We start from the raw sequence: 20817 nt of genomic DNA on the forward strand, positions 1-20817 counted from the left end.
TGGGAGCCTCGTATCGGGCATGCGGACAATGTGACCCGTCCATCGGAGCTGATTGAGCGTGGTCAAAGCTTCGATGCTGGGGATGTTGGCCTGAGCGAGAACACTGACGTCACTCCAGTTCAATGCTTTGCTCCCCCACATCGAGTGGTTTAAATCCAGGCCGAGCTCGTAATGTTTTATTGGTGAGAGGGTTAAGACTATCAAGGGTGAAAAGAGTAAAAGAAGATGGCATAAATCATAACATGGGGATACCATGCCCTTTAGAGAACCCTCAGCTGTGAGCACAGGTCTTCCAGCAAGGGAACTCTTGCAGCCTCTCAACTGTAAACCCTTCCCTCATGTTGCAGGCTTGCTCAGGCTGGTTCTGCCAAGTCTCCACATTTCTGCCTCCAGCTCCCATCACTCCAGCAGATCAAAACCGCTGTCCCCGCTGGGATCAGCACAGGCAGGGGATTGGATCACCTAACATTTTATCGGTCGCATTACATTATTAATTGATGCGGCGGCTTGGCTCAGTGGGTAGCACTCTCGCCTCTGTGAGTCAGAAGGTCGTGAGTTCAAGCCACTTGAGCACACAGTGCTGCACTGTCGGAGGGGCAGTACTGAGGGAGCGCTGAACTGTCGGAGGGGCAGTGCTGAGGGAGCGCTGCACTGTCGGAGGGTCAGTGCTGAGGGAGCGCTGCACTGTCGGAGGGGCAGTACTGAGGGAGCCCTGCACTGTCGGAGGGGCAGTACTGAGGGAGCGCTGCACTGTCGGAGGGTCAGTACTGAGGGAGCGCTGCACTGTCGGAGGGTCAGTACTGAGGGAGCGCTGCACTGTCGGAGGGTCAGTACTGAGGGAGCGCTGCACTGTCGGAGGGTCAGTACTGAGGGAGCGCTGCACTGTCGGAGGGGCAGTACTGAGGGAGCGCTGCACTGTCGGAGGGTCAGTACTGAGGGAGCACTGCACTGTTGGAGGGGCAGTACTGAGGGAGCGCTGCACTGTCGGAGGGGCAGTACTGAGGGAGCGCTGCACTGTCGGAGGGGCAGTACTGAGGGAGCGCTGCACTGTCGGAGGGGCAGTACTGAGGGAGTGCTGCACTGTCGGAGGGGCAGTACTGAGTGAGTGCTGCACTGTCACAGGTGCCGTCTTTTGGGTGAGACATTAAACCGAGGCCCCGTCTGCCCCCTCAGATGAATGTAAAAGATCCCATTGCACAAGTTCGAAGAAGAGCAGGGGAGTTCTCCCTAGTGTCCTGGCCAATATTTATCCCTCAACCAAAATCACTAAAATCAGATGATCTGGTCATTATCACATTACTGTTTGTGGGAGCTAGCTGTGCGCAAATTAGCTGCCACATTTCCTACATTACAACAGTGACTATACTTCAAAAAGTACTTCATTGGCTGTACAGCGCTTTGGGACGTCCTGAGGTCGTGAAAGGCGCTATAGAAATGTAAGTCTTTCTTTTGTGCTGATATTACCTCAATAAGACATCTCATTCCTGAGGGTATAAAATATCGTCGTGTTCCGTTCTGCCTCTTCCTCCACTACCAGTCTAACAGGGCCCAGCTCCTCCGACTGGGAAGTTGCTCCAAAACCTATTCGTCTTTTTGTTTTAAAATTGCATCAAATATATTGTGGAGTTGATCAGAATGAAGTCAACACCATTAAAACAACTTGTACTTTAACAGCGCCTTTAGCGCAGTAAAACGCCGCAAGGCACTTCACAGGAGCATTACCAGACAAAAACTGACACCGAGTTACATAAGGAGATATTAGAACAGGTGTCCAAAAGCTTGGTCAAAGAGGTAGGTTTTAAGGAGCATCTTAAAGGAGGAAAGAGAGGTGGAGAGGCGGAGAGGTTTAGGGAGGGAATTCCTGAGCTTAGGACCCAGGCAGCTGAAGGCACGGCCGCCAATGGTGGAGCGATTAAAATCAGGGATGTGCAAGAGCCAGAATTAGAGGAGCGCAGGGATCTCGGAGGGGTTGTGGGGCTGGAGGAGGTTACAGAGATCTCGGGGGATTGTGGGGCTGATGAGGTTACAGAGATAGGGAGGGGCGAGACCATGGAGAGATTTGAAAACAAGGATGAGAATTTTAAAATTGAGGCGTTGCCGGACCGGGAGCCAATGTAGGTCAGCGAGCGCTGGGGGTGATGGGTGAACGGGACTCGGTGCGAGTTAGGATCAGAGATGGTTACCTGTCTAAGGGACTGTCGAGAGACGGACAGCTCCCCGAGGCCGAGTTCTCAGGGCTGCTCATCGATAGCGGGTCCAGCATCTGTCAATAAAACAGTCACGGGTCAAATGAGAAATCTTGGCTTCAATGCATACAACAACTGTCGCGAGAAAACTAGAAAGACGAGGAAGCAAAAGTGCGGCAGGAGAGAAATTCAGTGGGTTCCTGATGTGGGACATTAGTGCTCCAGTACAGAATGATTCCTGTAGTAGCAATGGCTTCCTACCACCTAGAAGGACAAGAGCTGCAGGCGCATGGGAACACCACCACCTCCAAGTTCCCCTCCAGCTGGCTTGGAAATATATCGTCGTTCCTTCATCGTCGCTGGGTCAAAATCCTGGAACACCTTCCCTCACAGCACTGTGGAAGTACCTTCACCATGCGGACTGCAGCGGTTCAAGGCAGCGGCTCACCACCACCTTCTCAAGGGCAACTAGGGATGGGCAATAAATGCTGGCCCTGCCAGCGACGCCCACATCCCGTGAACAAATAAATAAAAAGGTTTATTTCTGAAAGGAATCCAGATTAAATCACAGGAAAACACCTGTCAAAGTTGAAATGTGTATCGTTAGGTTATAGAGGCCAGTTCTGATGTGCAGACAGAATTGGGTCACAGGGATAGGTTTGTGGTAGTCAGGAGAACACAAGGATCTTTAGTCCAGCCCAAGGTCACGTCTCCCGATGGCTCCATACAACCATACATATCAAGATCCAGCCCCCAGCCTGCGCCTAATTGTCCGATCTCAGTCGGGGAAGTCAGCACAAGAGTTAAGTTGGCCTCAGTACCCCTTGGTTTGGGACAGGAAAAATCGATCCCAGCAACTCTTGCCAGGAGTACATTTTGTGTACGCATGGATACTGGGTGAGGGGAAAGACCAGGCTTAGCGGTGATTCCTCCATGGTCAAACAGCCGGCCAATACTCATTGTCTAGGTTCACACAAAAATATGGCTACTTGATGCGCTACCAGCAGGCAAACGGTACCCATCGAACTGTACCTCCGCAAGACAGCAAATGGTATCCTATACTCCAATCCTTTTGTAATAAAGGCTAAGAGTGAAGAAGCCTTACTGCAATTACACATTGCTGTTATTATCTCTCTGCCGAGGTGTGATAAATGGCAGTTAGAAAGATTACTTGTAATCATCTGGCATTATTCTCTGACTATATAAACTGTGTCTATAGGCATCTCTCCACTTCACCTGACGAAGGAGCAGCGCTCCGAAAGCTTGTGATTTCAAATAAAACTGTTGGACTATAACCTGGTGTTGTGTGACTTCTTACATTTGTCCACCCCAGTCCAACACCGGCATCTCCACACCATGGCAATTATATAGGGCTTTGGTGAGACCACACCTGGAGTATTGTGTAAAGTTTTGATCTCCTTACCTAAGGAAGGATATACTTGCCTTAGAGGGAGTGCAACGAAGGTTCATTAGACTGGTTCCTGGGATGGGGGGATTGTCCTATGAGTAGACGAGGCCTATATTCCCTAGAGTTTAGAAGAATGAGAGGTGATCTCATTGAAACGTATAAAATTCTTAAGGGGCTTGACAGGGTAGATGCAGGGAGGATGTTTCCCCTGGCTGGAGAGTCTAGAACCAGGGGTCGCAGTCTCAGGATAAGGGGTCAGCCATTTAGGACTGAGCTGAGGAGACATTTTTTCACTCAAAGGGTTGTGAATCTTTGGAATTCTCTACCCCAGAGGGCTGTGGAGGCTCAGTCAATTAGTATATTCAAGACAGAGATCATTAGATTTTTGGATGCGAAGTGAATCAAGGGATATGGAGATAGTGCGGGAAGGTGGAGTTGAGGTAGAAGATCAGCCATGATCTCATTGAATGGTGGAGCAAGCTCGAGGGGCCGAATGGCCGACTCCAGCTCCTATTTCTTGTGATCTTATGTTCTTATGACAGCGCCTTCAGGAGAGATGGGGTGAACTGGAGAAAACTGGCAGAAAAAATGAGGAGAAAAAGCAAGAGGAAAGAAGGGGCATAATGCTGTTTATTTAAATAACGAAGCGTAGAGGATGGCTACAGATATTCTATGGAAAACTACACCTGCAGACCCAAAACTCAAGTTAAAACACAGATTAAGGAATAGTTTCTTCACACCTGGAATTGTCAAGGATCTTAGAAACAGAGTTCGGCCATTCAGCCCTTCAAGCCTGCTACATCATTTTGTTCTCTATGGCAGCTCTATCGTTTTACTCCTGATTACCTGCCCTTTCTCCACATCCCTTAATACCCTCACATCCAATGGTCCCTTTAAGCCACGCAGCACTCTGGAGCTCCTGCGCAATCGGCTCACCGGCTTTTCAATGGGGAAAAACCGCAGTCTTTTGAATAGTCCATACAGCCTCTTAAAGGGGCCACGCAACCCCCCCCCCCCAAAAAATAAAGGGAACGCTGTTTTCATCACAACTAAAAATCTTCTGGGGTCTTGCATCCCACATACTCACACAATCCTGTGCGTGAAGAAGTTTCTCCCGGATTTACTTTTAACCAGGCTTAGTTTGAATTTTAAGATTGTTCCCCGGTTCTGGTTACCCTTCCCGAGAGAAAGATCGTTACCGGTTTACCCAGCCAGCTGCTGCCATGTTTTTTCTTTAAGCACCTCAATCAGATCAGCCCTTAATTTGGAGGGAATATAATCCAAATTCATTCAGTCTCTTATCAGAGTTAATCCCTTTTATCCAAAGAACTGCTGACCCAGATATACAAGGAGCGGTCGGTCCCACTCTCACAGTGAGATGGTGTATCACTATCACTGCACCGACAGAGAGGTCCTTACTTGGTCCATGCTCTCGGGAATGAATTCGCCTTCACTGTTGATGCTGGTGTAGGAGCCATTTCGTGCCACCTGCTGCTGCCCGTCTGGAATGTACCCGGGCGGCGGAGAACTTCTATCGGAAGTCTGGGAAGCTGAACACAGGGCAGAAGATTCAGAGTTACTGCAGGACGTGAGAACAAGCCAAATCTATAAAACAAAGCATTAACCTTACAATTCCCGAAGATGGATCGCGAGTTAAATGTGTGAAGCAGCAAAGAAAAGTGAAAGAAAGAAAGACTTGCATTTCTACAGCACCTTTCACGACCCACCGGACATCTCAAAGCGCTTTACAGCCAATGAAGCACTTTTTGAAGTGTAGTCACTGTTGTAATGTGGGAAACGTGGCAGCCAATCTGAGCACAGCAAGCTCCCACAAACAGCAATGTGATAATGACCAGATAGTCTGTTTTTGTTATGTTGATTGAGGGATAAATATTGGCCAGGACACCGGGGAGAACTCCCCTGCTCTTCTTCGAAATAGTGCCATGGGATCATTTACGTCGACCTGAGAGAGCAGACGGGGCCTCGGTTTAACGTCTCATCCAAAAGACGGCACCTCCAACAGTGCAGCACTCCCTCAGCACTGCACAGGAGTGTCAGCCTAGGTTTATGGGCTCAAGTCTCTGGAGTGGGACTTGAACCCACGACCTTCTGACTCAGAGGCAAAGTGGGGTGAGGAATCAGAAGAACTGGGGGGGGGGGAAAGGGGGGGCAGGTAATTCCTGAGAGATTTGTTATAAGGGCAGTGTCTTATGTGATTTTCATAGAATCACAGAATAGTCCAGCACAGAAGGAGGCCATTCAGCCCATCGAGTCTGTGCCGGCTCTTTCGAAGAGCGATCCAATTAGTCCCACTCCCCCGCTCTTTCTCCATATCCCTGCAATTTTTCTCCTTCAAGTATTTATCCAAGTCCCTATTTTCTTCCCTTCCCCCATGAAATGATGGGAATTCTTATCTGTATGTGGAGGATGAACCATGAACGAGGAAGAATGAGGATTCAATAACTTTTAAATTAGCCACTAACCTGCCCATGAGGTTTGGGTTTGGGATAGGGTCTACCAAATCTTAACACAGCAAGATCCCAGAAGAACACAATATTAATGGAGAGGTCGCTGCTGGGGTGATGAAGATGATCTGACTGAAAACTTTCAGTCTGGCCGATGTTTTTGTTTCTGGGTGGAGACACATACCAAGGTCACAGGTGTGAGGGGGATTGCGTGAGAATATTGTCCGTCTGTCTCAGGAGTAGAATTTATTTTAAACAGGAAGGCGGGATGGGGAATGGAGAGCAGGGTAGAAGAAATCTGGAATTCTTCAGTGAGGGCATCAAGGGATATGCAGCTAAGGATGGTAAATGAAGTTGAGGTACAGATCAGCCATGATCTAATTGAATAGCAGAGCAGGTCTGAGAGGCTGAATGGCCTCCTCCTGTTCCTAATGTTCCAATATTCCTGGATGCGAGGCTGGAAAGGAAAGCACGAGAAAGGAAGTGAGCAGAAAGACAGAGATGGCCATTTGTTTCTCCTCCATTTTCTACCATTATTTCTGCTCTCCTAAAGACAGGAGCTCTTGCCGGGTCACAGTTCCACCCTTCTGGAACCTTACCCAAGTGGCCATTCTTCTTAGATGAGCCTGGACACTGAGTGTCTTTGTACTGTTCATCCAAGCAGTCTTCGTTGCCAAGCTCGGCTATCGTGCATACACACAGTGGACAGGAATCAATGGGACAATGATCAAGATAAGAAGCAGGGGTGGGGGCACTGGCCGATTGTCTCAGGCCAGGGAAAAGGACCGTGAGGTCAACTGTAGCATTCCCCTTGCTACCCGACAGAGATATGCAAACAACATGGAATCTGAGGCCTCTTGTTCTGCACGGTTCGTGACACAACAACAACTTGAGTAGGTTGGGCCTCTACTCATTGGAATTCAGAAGAATGAGAGGCGATCTTATCGAAACATATAAGATTGTGAGGGGGCTTGATCGGGTGGATGCGGGGAGGATGTTTCCACTGATGGGTGAGACTAGAACTAGGGGGCATAATGTTAGAATAAGAGGCTGCCCTTTCAAAACTGAGATGAGGAGAAACTTCTTCACTCAGAGGGTAGTAAATCTATGGAATTTGCTACCTCAGAGAGCTGTGGAAGCTGCGACATTAAATACATTTAAAACGGAGATAGACAGTTTCCTAGCTGATAAGGGAATTAGGGGTTACGGGGAGCGGGCAGGGAAGTGGACGTGAGTCTAGGTTCAGATCAGCCATGATCCTATTGCATGGCGGAGCACGCCCGAGGGGTCGTATGGCCTACTCCTGCTCCTACTTCTTATGTTCTTATTGTATTTATATAGTGCCTTTAACATAGTAAAACGTCCCCAAGGCGCTTCACAAGAGCGTAATCAGACAAAATTTGACACTGAGCCACATACGGAGACAGTAGGACAGGTGACCAAATGCTTGATCAAAAAGGTCGGTTTTAAGGAGTGTCTTAAAGGAGGAGAGAGGGGTGGAGAGGTTTAGGGAGGGAATTCCAGAGCTTAGAGACCAGGCAGCTGAAGGCACGGCCGCCAATGGTGGAGTTAAGAAAATCGTGGATGCGCAAGAGGCCAGAATTGGAGGAGCGCAGAGATCTCGAAGGGTTGTAGGCCTGGAAGAGGTTACAGAGTTAGGTTGGCGTGGGGCCATGGAGGGATTTGAAAATAGGATGAGAATTTTTAAAAAGTGCTGTGTTTACCCATTGGGGAGGTATTCAGAGTAGACAAGGTGTTTATAATGTCACATGTGCACAGGCCCAGTGTCGGTACACTTCTACACATTGGTGTTAAAGGGCTGCAAACAGCCCAGATCAATGCAACTGCAAAAAGTCTCATCACCGTGCCAACCACATTCCTAAGAGCTGGACAGTCCCCATCTTGTGTTGAATTAGCTGAAAAAAGACAAGGCAGTGGTAGGGGCAGAATTGGCCCCCTCGCAAATAGATTAGGAAAGGGAAAGTTGGCCAGGTACCAAATAGTTCCTGAAAGCTATTCAACAACCCTGGCTGGTAAAGCTTTGTGTGGACACATTTGGTTGTAATGCTTCCCCTCCTCCCACCCATTCTACAGGTGCCAATATTCACCGTCTAGGCCCACACATGTAGAATGAGTCACTTGGACAATTGGAACCCAGCAAGGAGTCAACATCATAAACGGTGGGAAGGAGGAAACAAATTCAACTGGCAAGTTCTTAAAGGTGGCAGGGCAAGTTGGTAAGGTGGTTAAAAAAGCAGATGGGTTAGTTGGATTTATAAATAGAGGAGTAGAATACACAAGCAAAGAGATGCTAGAACTTTATAAATCACTGGTTAAAAAAAAATCAAATCAACTTTTATTGTCATTGTTAGTGCACAAGTGCAGTACAACGAAATGTAGGCTTGCGGCTCCCGAGAGTGTACATTTAGATTAAGACATTTAAACATTCAACATACATTTGGCTTGTAATACATTAACATAAGCATAACCATAATAAAGTGCATTGGCAGATGTGCAGGCTTTAGAGTTTATTTGTGGAGTTCAGTAGGATGACAGCCCTGGGAAAGAAGCTGTTCCTAAATCTGGTCGTACGGGTGCGAATGCATCTGTAGCGTCTCCCAGATGGCAGGAGGGCGAACAGACTGTGGCTGGGGTGGGTAGGGTCTTTGATGATGGACCGTGACCTCCGTAAACAGCGTTTCTGGTATATGTGCTCTATGGTCGGTAGCCGGGTGCCGGTAATGCGTTGGGCAGTTTTGACTACCCGCTGCAGGGCTTTCCGGTCATAGTAGCTACAGCTGCCATACCATACTGTGATACAGTTTGTCAGGATGCTCTCTATTGTGCAGCGGTAAAAGTTAGAGAGGATCAGGGGTGACAGGTTACATCCCTTCAGCCTCCTTAGGAAATATAGGCACTGCTGGGCCTTCTTCACCAGAGAGGAGGTATTGAGGGACCAGGAGAGGTCTTCCGTGATGTGGACTCCGAGGAACTTAAAGCTGTCCACCCTTTCCACCACAGCCCCATTGATGTGGATGGGGGTGTGACTTCCGCCTTTAGACTTCCTGAAGTCCACAATGATTTCTTTGGTTTTCTTGATGTTAAGGGCCAGGTTGTTATCGGTGCACCACTTCACGAGATGCTGGACCTCCTCCCTGTAGGCTGACTCATCGTTGTTGGTGATCTGGCCTACTACCGTGGTATCATCCGCAAACTTGATGATGGTGTTGGAACCACGAACAGCCACACAATCGTGGGTGAAGAGGGAGTAGAGGAGGGGGCTCAGCACACATCCTTGTGGGGCCCCCATGTTCAGGGTCAGGGGGGTGGAGGTGTGGTTACCTAATTTGACAGACTGGGGTCTGTTTGTTAGGAAGTCCAGGGTCCAGTTGCAGAGGGAAGTGTTCAGGCCAAGAGTTTGGAGGTCAGCTTGTTGGGGACGATAGTGTTGAATGCTGAGCTGTAGTCTATGAACAGCATTCTGATGTAGGTCTCCTTACCATCTAAGTGATTCAGTGCCGAGTGTAGAGCAGTTGTGATTGCATCCTCCGTTGATCTGTTTGCACGATAGGCAAACTGGTGTTGGTCAAGAGAGGCGGGAACACTGGCTTTGATGTGAGCCAGGACCAGTCTCTCGAAACACTTCATTATGAGGTTAGGCCTCAGTTGGAGTATTGTGGAGAATTCTGGGCCCCACACTTCAGGAAAGATGTAAAGGCCTTAGACAGGGTACAGAGGAGGGTTACCAGGATGCTGCCAGGGATGAGGGACTTCAGATATGAGGAGAGGTTAGAAAAGTTCGGACTGTTCGCCTTGGAACAGAGAAGGTTAAGAGGTGACCTAATAGAGGTTTTCAAGATGAGAGGTTTTGATAGAGTAGAGAGAGAAAAACTATTCCCTCTGGTGAGTGGGTCAATAACCGGGGTCGTAGATTCAAAATCATTGGCGACAGATCTCGAGGGGAGATGAGGAGAAATGTTTTCACTCAGGGAGTTGTGGGGATCGGGAACGCTCGACCTGAACAGGTGACGGAAGCTGATCCCATCAATAATTTTAAAAGGGAGTTGGACGGGTTCTTGAGGATGAGGAACTTACAGGGTTACGGACAATAAGCAGGAGTGTGTGACTGAGCACGATTGCTCTTTCAAAGAGCCAGCACAGGGTCGACTGGCCGAATGGCCTCCTTCTGTGCTGTAAGTTTCTATGATTCTATGAAGTATTTCACTCACAATATTTGGCAATGGGAATTGTAACAAAGGATGCGGAATGATACGCACCTGTCCAAGAATGGGGAAAAGGGGAAGGCTGGAAATTACTGGCCTCGATAGTGGGTAAACTTCGAGAGACCATAATATGGAAGAAACTTAATGAACAACTTAGAAAGCCATGACCTGATCAGGCACAGTTGGTCAGCATGGATTTGTAACAGATAGGTTATATTTGACTAAGTCCCACTCCAGAGACTTGGGCACAGAAGTCTAGGCTGGCACTCCAGTGCAGTGCTGAGGGAATGCTGTATTGTCAGAGGTGCCGTCTTTCGGATGAGACGTTAAGCCAAGGCCTCATCTGCCCCTCAAAAGATCCCATGGCACTATTTTGAAGAAGAGCAGGGGAGTCATCCCCGGTGTCATGGCCAATATTTATTACTCAATCAACATCACTAAAACAGATTATCTGATCATTATCACCTTGCTGTTTGTGGGAGCTTGCTGTGCGCAAATTGGCTGCCGTGTTTCCTACTTTACAACAGTGACTACACTTCAAATGTACTTCATTAGCTGTAAAGCGCTTTGGGACGTCCTGGGGTCGTGAAAGGCGCTACAGAAATGCAAGTCTTTCTTTTTTTTAAGTTAGATATATGTTTGGACATGGGCACAAGAGGAATGACACTGAAGTTTTCTGATGATTCAAAGTTAGGAAGCATGGCAAAGTGAGAGGAAGAAAGCAGGAGGTTGTAAGAGGGCACAGACAGGTTAGTGGAATGGGCAGATAGGAGGCAGATGCAGTTCAATGCAAAGAAATGTAAAGTTGTACATTTTGAGAAAGAGAATCGTGAAAAAAGGTTTACCCTAAATAGTGAGATTCTTAGCCGAGGGACACAGATATGCAATATCTTTAAAGGAGGGAATGTAGGGAGTAAATTATGGAAGGTTTGGAAAGGGTTAATAGTGAAAGATTGCTTTCACCAGTTGGCAAATAAAAAAACAAGAGGGCACAGACTCAGCATTGTCACGAGGAGGCTTAAGGGTCGGTGACAGGAGGGCACAGATTTGGGGTGATTGTCGGGGGGCCGGAGGCGACATGAGGGAAAACTTTTTTAAGCAACGAGTGGTTAGGATTTGGAATGCGCTGCCTGATAGGGCGGTGGATACAGAGTCAATAGTAGCCTTCAAAAGGGAATTGGATAAATTCTTGAAGGAGAAAAAATTGCAAGGATATGGGGAAAGAGCGGGGGAAGTGAGACTATCTGGATTGCTCTTCGAAAGAGCTGGCACAGACTCGATGGGCTGAATGGCCTCCTTCTGTGCTGTACTATTCTATGATTCGGGAATAAATCTTTCACAGAGTTTTAGAACATGGAATGCTTCACTACAAGTGACTGCTGGGCAGAGGCTATAACATCAATTAAAAAGGAACTGGATAGAAAAGGAAAAGGAAACAGAAAAGGGAAGGAATGTGAACGGCTCCAGTTTAAGATCTAGCACCAGCACAGCTATGATGGGCCGAATCACCTCCTGTGCTATCATTACAAACCAGAGCTTACCTATCAATGGCAGCCTGTTTTTCCTCTCTGCACCCACGTAGACTGTGCTATTGTCCAAGTCATCCAGCGTTTGTAATGCCTCCACGTTGCTGAGGTTCGTTACCTAGGTTACAGAGGAAATCAAGAGTTTAAAAGACGGACAAATCAAAATGTTAAAAAATAACCAACACAGATATAAGTGTGCACAGATGCACCCCAGACAAATGGACTCAGGCAGCACTGCCAATGTGGATCCAACAATCTGGACAACAGACCTTGCAAAGGGGTTAAATCGTGGTTTGAAAGGGTCAACGATGCACTCAAGGTCAGGGATGTTAGTGCAGGGGGATGGGACACTTTTCATTTCAGGGATTTGGAGGTGGAATTCTCCTCTTCGGGACGGGTTCCGCGAGTTGGAACTTCGCTCCGCCCCTCCATACTAACCTTTGTAGCTCGTGATGAATTAGGAGCAGTTTTGTGCTGTGGGCTGAGGCTGTCCAAACTCATTCCACATAGGACCCTTGTGAGCCGTCAGACAGGAGAGACTCGGCGCACTGTGCATATTTCCATCAGGTGCGACAGCCTTGATCTAACAGCTACTGAGTAAAGCTCTGTCGACTCTGCCCCAACCTCAGAACAACAGCCCCCACTGCACCAGCCTAACATTTTTCCAGCCATTCTGTAGGTCAGCTGAGCAAGATTGACAATTCTTGCAGAATCAGGGCAGTACGGAGCTTTGGGACAAGACCCAATAGGAACTGGTTTGCGACTGACCACATTCCTCTCACCTACAACCTTTACAGCCAGCAGAGGGCACTTCATCCATCAGTCGAGGCTAGATTTGAATCCCAATCCGAGAGGTGAAAGAACACTATTTTAACATAGGGTCTAATGAGAGGGAGGTATTGAATGAAATCAGTATTTGTAGGGAAATGGTGTTAGGGAAATTGACGGCATTGAAGGCCGATAAATCCCCAGGGCCTGATAATCTACATCCTAGGGTACTTAAGGAAGTGGCCCTAGAAATAGTAGATGCATTGCTGGTCATCTTCCAAAATTCGATAGACTCTGAAACAGTTCCCATGGATTGGAAGGTAGCTAATGTAACCCCACTATTTAAAAAAGGTGGTAGAGAGAAAACGGGGAATTATAGACTGGTAAGCCTGACATCGGTAGTTGGGAAAATGCTAGAGTCCATTATAAAAGATGTAACAGCAGAGCACTTGGAAAACAGTGACAGGATCAGACAAAGTCAACATGGATTTACAAAAGGTAAATCATGCTTGACTAATCTACTGGAATTTTTTGAGGATGTAACTGGTAGAATAGATAAGGGAGAACCAGTGGATGTGGTGTATTTGGACTTTCAGAAGGCTTTCGATAAGGTCCCGCATAAGAGATTGGCGTACAAAGTTTAAAGCACATGGGAAACGTCAACTCAAATTTCTCTCCACGGATGTTGCCTGACCTGCTGAGTTTTTCCAGCATTTTCTGTTGTTATTTTGGATAGAGAACTGGTTGGCAGACAGGAAGCAAAGAGTTGGAATAAGCGGGTCTTTTTCCGAGTGGCAGGCAGTGACTAGTGGGGTACCGCAGGGATCGGTGCCAGTACCCCAGCTATTCACAATATATATTAATGATCTAGACGAGGTAACTAGATGTAATATCTCCAAGTTTGCAGATGACACAAAGCTGGGTGGGCGTGTGTGCTGTGAGGAGGATGCAGAGAAACTCCAGTATGATTTGGACAGGTTGGGTGATTGGGCAGATGCATGGCAGATGCAGTATAATGTGGATAAATGCAAGGTTATCCACTTTGGTGGCAAAAACAGGAAGATAGATTATTATCTGAACGGCAATAGATTGGGAAAAGGGGAAGTGCAACGAGACCTGGGTGTCCTTGTGCACCAGTCGTTGAAGGTAAGCATGCAGGTGCAGCAGGCAATTAAGAAGGCAAATGGTATGTTGGCCTTCATAGCGAAAGCATTCGAGTACAGGAGCAAGGATGTCTTGCTGCAGTTGTACAGGGCCTTGGTGAGACCACACCTTGAGTATTGTGTGCAGTTTTGGTCGCCTTATCTGAGGAAGGATGTTCTTGCCATGGAGGGAGTGCAGCGAAGATTCACCAGACTGATACCTGGGATGGCAGGAATGACGTATGAAGAGAGATTGGGTCGATTAGGCTTATATTCGCTAGAGTTTAGAAGAATGAGAAGGGATCTCATTGAAACTTATAAAATTCTAACAGGACTCGACAGACTAGATGCAGGAAGGATGTTCCCGATGGCGGGGGAGTCCAGAACCAGGGGTCACAGGCTAAGGATAAGGGGTAAGCCATTTAGGACGGAGATGAGGAGGAATTTCTTCACCCAGAGAGTGGTGAACCTGTGGAATTCTCTACCACAGAAGGCAGTTGAGGCCAACTTATTAAATATATTCAAGAAGGAGTTAGATATATTTCTTCAGGCTAAAGGGATCAAGGGATATGGGGAGAAAGCAGGGACAGGGTACTGAATTTGGATGATCAGCCATGATCTCATTAAATGGCGGAACGGGCTCGAGGGGCCGAATGGCCTACTCCTGCTCCTATCTTCTAATTCACTGCACTGCCCACTCCCTATTGCGCTTTCAAAGCCTGGATCTCTCCCTTCACTGTTGCTTTCTGCACAGTAGGTCAGGTATTTGGCAGACGTACGCCATACTGACCCCACTGGTGACGTATCGCATGGGTCAGTGCCGAAGGGTGCACCATTTGACCACAGCGTGCTCACTGCCGAAAGTAACATTTCAACTTGTGCTTGTGCCCCTCAAACACCAATGCTCATTCGTTTCATCAGCTTTTGTGATGACACGTTCTCACACGTTTCGCCGTCCCCCCCAGCTTTCTGCCCATTGACTTCTGTTGTGCATTCAGTGCCGTGAAGCCTTTGTTTAATTCGCACCAGCACAAGTCTACTGCTGCCGCTGCCATGAGCTCGGAGCTGTGCTGGAGGGGGTGGGTGGCGGAGTTGCCACCCACTGGCACATTCTGTGGACCAGTCCTGAAGTTGCAATTCACTGCGCTCTGATTATGGAGGTGGTCCAGTCTGTAACAGGGGCTGCGCACATCCAAACCACCTCACTCCAGTTCAGGGATCCCTGTTGAAGTCCCCACTAGATGCACAGGACCCTCTCACTGAACATCTTCCTTTACGTGCCTGTCACAGTCTCCTTGCTCTCTAACACCACATTGGTTTGCTTTTTCCACCTGCTTGTGGACGTCACTTAGTGACATGAATCAGTCATTCATGAAAGAAAGACTTATGAAATAATACTGAGCGGCCTACGGGTGACGCTGTCCAGGGAGAGTATAAATACTCGGGCACGGGCCCTGCTTGCGCAGGACATTCTTAACAGGAACTAGTGAAGGACACAACTAGACCTCCATGTTGTAAAACAGTTGATTAAAGCTTTGTTTAATGCTTAGACCAAGTGCCTAGTAGTTTTCTTACGTCACTTAGTACTTTGTAACTGTGCTGTGCTCAGGGACCTTGGCCACACGGTGGTTTAGAGGGAGCACAAACAGCTCTCTACAATGACCATTTATGGAGTGCCTGCAGTCTCAACACAACTGCTCAACTCCATTTCCTTTCTTCACTCCTGTTACTCACTGGCCTAGAAATTAAATGGGGCGCCAAGCTCACCTGGGCGCCGGAATTACTGCTCCAGACGGAGCAACTTGCGCCAGCCCGATATTCCGTTTCAGCACCCCAAACGGAAGCGGGGCGCTGTTCGAGGCGCCCCGCATCCCTCTTGGTGCGCTGCAACTGAATATCGCAGCGCAACGTGCCACAGCGCCACACGCTGCGGTACTGCAGGCCTTCCTCCCCTTCTTAAAGGGGAGGGGCCTGCACCAGCGCGATCAGCGATCGCGAGTGCTGGCAAAAGAGCCCGGCACCGAGGAGAAGTGCCGGGCTCTTGGGACACAGCTGGCACTGCCTGGGGGGGGGGGGGGGGGGGGGGCTCAGGAGGCCGGGGACGGCGGCGCGAGGAGGTGCTGGCAGGCGGCCAGCAAAAAAAATGGCCGCCCCGCACCTCCCCTTTAATAAGCGCCACTACCGCCGCAGGTAGGCCCCCCTGAACGGTCGCGAAATGCGACCGGCGCTACAGCGGGGGGCGCGACAAATATCGCGATCGGGGCGGTAGCGGGGCGCTGCGCACACCGATGACGTCATCGGTGGCGGCGCAGCGCTACAGGCTAATGCCGCCATTAGCGCCCCGCTAAATTTTGCGGGAGGCGTGGCCAGTGGTGCTAAACCCACTAAGTGCACTCTTTGGGTGCTAATTGGTGGCGCAGCCCACTGAATTTCTAGGCCTCTGATCTTTGTTTCAGTCTCACAGTGTCAGCCATGACTGACTCTAAGTCAGAGGGTTGTGAGTTCAAGTCCCAATCCAGAGACTGAAGCACAAAATTCCAGGTTGACACTCCAGTGCAGTACTGAGGGAGCGCTGCACTGTCGGAGGTGCCGTCTTTCAGCTGAGACATTAAACTGCTCTCAGGTGGACGGAAAAAAACCTATTGGCACTATTTCGAAGAAGAGCGGGGGAGTTCTCCCCGGTATCCTGGGCCAATATTTATCCCTCAATCAACATCACTAAAAATATCTTATCTGGTCATTATCACATTGCTGTTTGTGGGAGCTTGCTGTGCGCAAATTGGCTGCCGCATTTCCTACATTACAACAGTGACTACACTTCAAAAAGTACTTCATTGGCTGTAAAGCGCTTTGGGACATCCCGAGGTCGTGTAAGGTGCTATAGAAATGCAAGTCTTTCTTTTCTTTTCTTCAACAATACACAGCTTTGCTTTGTAGGTTCAAATTCCATCACGGTCCAAAAGACCTTGAAACATCATTAACAGAGAAGTATTGCGTTCTGAACACCACCACAATCAAAGAGCAAGTTATTATCTAAATGGAGAGAAACTGCAAAGTGCTACAGTACAAGGGATCTGGGGGTCCTGGTGCATGAAACACAAAAAGTTAGTATGCAGGTGCAGCAGGTGATCAGGAAGGCCAATGGAATCTTGGCTTTTATTGCAAGGGGGATGGAGTATAAAAACAGGGAAGTCTTGCTGCAGTTATACAGGGTATTGGTGAGGCCACACCTGGAATACTGCGTGCAGTTTTGGTTTCCATATTTAAGAAAAGATATACTTGCTCTCGAGGCGGTTCAGAGAAGGTTCACTCGGTTGATTCCGGAGATGAGGGGGTTGACGTATGAGGAAAGGTTGAGTAGGTTGGGCCTCTACTCATTGGAGTTCAGAAGAATGAGAGGCGATCTTATCGAAACATATAAGATTGTGAGGGGGCTTGATCGGGTGGATGCGGTGAGGATGTTTCCACTGATGGGTGAGACTAGAACTAGGGGGCATAATCTAAGAATAAGGGGCTGCGCTTTCAAAACTGAGATGAGGAGAAACTTCTTCACTCAGAGGGTAGTAAATCTATGGAATTTGCTACCTCAGAGAGCTGTGGAAGCTGCAACATTAAATAAATTTAAAATGGAGATAGACAGTTTCCTAGCAGATAAGGGAATTAGGGGTTACGGGGAGAGGGCAGGGAAGTGGACGTGAGTCTAGATTCGGATCAGCCATGATCCTAATGAATGGCGGAGCAGGCCCGAGGGGCCGTATGGCCTACTCCTGCTCCTACTTCTTATGTTCTTATGGTAGTACATTAAAAGAAAAAACAAACGTGCTTTTATAAAGTGCATCGCTGCCAAGGCCAGTATTTATTGCCCATCCCTAATTACCCTTGGGAAGGTGTGGTGAGCTGCCTCCTTGAACTGCTGCAGTCCATGTGGCGAAGGTACTCCCACAGTGAATTTGTTGTAGCAGTTTGGTACAACTGAGTGGCTTGCTAGGCCATTTCAGAGGGCAGTTAAGAGTCAACCACATTGCTGTGGGAATGGAGTCAGATATAGGCCAGACCGGATAAGGACGGCAGATTTCCTTCCCTAAAGGACATTAGTGAACCAGGTGGGTTTTTGTGACATTCCTGTAGTTTCATGGTCACCATTACTGACACGAGCTTTTTATTCCAGATTTACTTATTTAACTGAATGTAAATTCCCCAACTGCCATGGTGGGATTTGAACTCATGTCATGGAAAAGAGTGGGAATTCGGAGAAGAGGGGGAAGGAGTTGCTGCTTTTTGCCTCCACTACTTGTAGTGCTTTGTGTTACAGGTAGATATTTAATTTTAATACCCATACTTAAATCTAGATCAACTAAGTAGTCAAGAAACTACACTGTAAACTAAGTTACATAATTATAAATTTAATTAAATAAAACAAGGTCATGTAGGGCTGGCACTGCAGTTCGTGTGCCACAACTGCAGCATGTGGGAGTTTGTGGAGAGCATTGATATCCCGGACAACCACGTTTGCAGTAAGTGCCTACATCTTGAGGAACTTCAGCTCAGAGTTGTTGAGCTGGAGTCTGAGGTGCAGACATTGCAGGGCATCAGGGATGGGGAGAGTTACCTGAACACTTTGATCCAGGAGCCAGTCACACCCCTTAGGTTAGGTAGTGGTACAGGTCTGGTCAGTGGTCAGGGACAGGAGGGTGTGACTGCAACTCAGGCAGGTAAGGGGACCCCAGGTGCAGTGCTGGAGGAGCCTCAGTCTTTGCCCTTTTCTAACAGTTATGAGGTTCTTACTGCCTGTGTGGATGAGGGAAAAGCCTGCAGGATGGGTGAGCAAGTCGACCATGGCACCATGGTGCAGGAGGCCATTCAAGTAGGGGGAGTGAAAGGGAATGTAGTTGTGGTAGGGGACAGTATAGTCAGAGGAATAGATACTGTTCTCTGCAGCTGCAACTGAGCGCTCCAAAGGTTGTGTCGCCAGCCCGGTGCCAGGGTTAAAGACATCTCCTTGTGGCTGGAGGAGAACTTGGAGTGGGAGGGGGAGGATTCAGTTGTCGTGGTCCACGTAGGAACCAACGACATAGGTAGAACTAGGAATGAAGTTCTGCTGAGGGAGTTTGAGGAGCTAGGAACTAAATTAAAAAGAAGAACCTCAAAGGTACTAACCTCTGGATTGCCACACGCAAATTGGCACAGGAACAAACAGATTAGAGGTTTAAATGCGTGGCTCAAAGAGTGGTGTGGGAGGAAGGGGTTTCAGTTCATGGGGCACTGGCACCAGAACTGGGGAAAGAGGGAACTGTTCCGTTGGGACGGGCTCCACTTAAACCGGGCTGGGACCAGTGTCCTGGCGAACCGAATAACTAGGGCAGTAGACAGGTCTTTAAACTAATGAAGGTGGCGGGGGGGGGGAGGATTCAGGAAAGAGTAAATTTAAAAGCAGCGAGAGAAATATCAAGGCTCTAGAGCAGAGTAGAGTTTTGGGTAAAAATAAGCAGAGTGGGTCAGGAAGGGACAGAGAGAGTAACAAAGGTAATAAGGCATCAGTGACTAAGGTGACATCAGGGAAAAATAGAAATAAGTCAAAGCTAAAGGCACTATATCTGAATGCATGAAACATTTGCAACAAAATAGATGAATTAATAGCGCAGATAGAAATTCATAAGTTTGATCTAATAGCCATTACGGAGACGTGGTTGCAATGTGGCCAAGGTTGGGAACTAAATATTCCAGGATACTTAACTTTTAGAAGAGATAGACAAAATGGAAAAGGAGGGGTAGCCCTGATAATAAAGGATGGGATAAAGACAGTAGAGAGAAAGGATCTTAGCTCCGAAAATCAAGAAGTAGAATCAGTTTGGTTGGAGCTAAGAAACAGCAAGGGGCAGAAAACATTGGTGGGAGTTGTTTATAGGCCCCCAAACAGTAGTTGTAATGTAGGGCAGAGTATAAATTAGGAAATTAAAGGCACATGTAACAAGGGTAATACAGTGATGATAGGGGACTTTAATCTACATATAGGCTGGGCAAACCAAATTTGCAGTAATAGTGTGGAGGGCGAATTCATGGAATGTATACAGGGTAGTTTTCTAGGTCAGTATGTTGAGGAACCAACTAGAGAACAGGCTATTTTAGATCTAGTATTGTGCAACGAGAAAGGGTTAATTAATAACCTTGTAGTAAAGGGGCCTTTAGGGAAGAGTGACCATAATATGATAGAATTTGATACTGAGTTTGAAAGTGATTTAGTTAAATCCGAAACTAGGGTCTTAAATCTAAACAATGCAAATTACGTAGGTATGAGGGGCGAGTTGGCTAAAGTAGATTGGGAAACTACATTAAAAGGTATGATGGTAGACAAGCAATGACTAAAGAATTAATACATAATTTACAGCAAATATACCTTCCTTTAAGGCACAAAAACCCCACAGGAAAAGTGGTCCATCCATGGCTAACAAGAGAAGTTAAAGATAGTATATTAGATCAAAGGAAGAGGCTTATAATCTTGCCAAATAGAGTAGTAAGCCTGAGGATTGGGAGGATTTTAGAATTCATCACAGGAGGACCAAGAAATTGATAAAGGGAAAATAGAATATGAGAGTAAACTAGCGAGAGACATATAAACAGACTGTAAAAGCTTCTATAGGTTTGTAAAAAGGAAAAGATTAGCAAAAGTAAATGTGGGTCCCTTACAGGCTGAGACAGGAGAAATTATAATGGGGAATAAGGAAATGGCAGAGAAATTAAACAAATACTTTGTGTCTGTCTTACATAAGAACATAAGAAATAGGAGCAGGAGTAGGCCATTTGGCCCCCTCGAGCCTGCTCCACCATTTAATGAGATCATGGCTGATCTGATCTTGGGCTCAGCACCATTTCCCTGCCCGCTCCCCATAACCCTTCACTCCCTTATTGTTCACGAAAGAAGACGCAAAAAACTTCCCGGAAATAGTGGAGAACCAAGGCTCTAGCGAGAATGAGGAACTGAAAGAAATTAGAATTAGTAAAAAAAAATAGTACTGGAGAAATTAATGGGACTGAAAGCCGATAAATCCCCATGACCTGATGGCCTACATCCTGGGGTTTTGAAAGAGGTGGCTATAGAGAT

At 47.5% G+C, this 20817-nt stretch overlaps 1 protein-coding gene across 1 annotated transcript in view; it reads right to left on the bottom strand.

The window, feature by feature from the left end:
* map3k2 (mitogen-activated protein kinase kinase kinase 2) overlaps positions 1 to 20817 on the bottom strand; it is a 129046-nt gene that overhangs the window by 31138 nt on the left and 77091 nt on the right. The window contains exons 7-9 of the mRNA XM_085986739.1: positions 11824 to 11926; positions 5014 to 5144; positions 2184 to 2263 (exon numbers count right to left, since the gene is read on the bottom strand). Coding sequence (XP_085842865.1) covers positions 2184 to 2263; positions 5014 to 5144; positions 11824 to 11926 — 314 coding nt within the window. The remainder of the gene's footprint in view (positions 1 to 2183; positions 2264 to 5013; positions 5145 to 11823; positions 11927 to 20817) is intronic.

This window comes from Somniosus microcephalus, chromosome 4 (assembly GCF_052327205.1).
Source record: "Somniosus microcephalus isolate GS21.2 chromosome 4, FLI_Smic_1.0, whole genome shotgun sequence".
Classification (NCBI taxonomy): domain Eukaryota; kingdom Metazoa; phylum Chordata; class Chondrichthyes; order Squaliformes; family Somniosidae; genus Somniosus; species Somniosus microcephalus.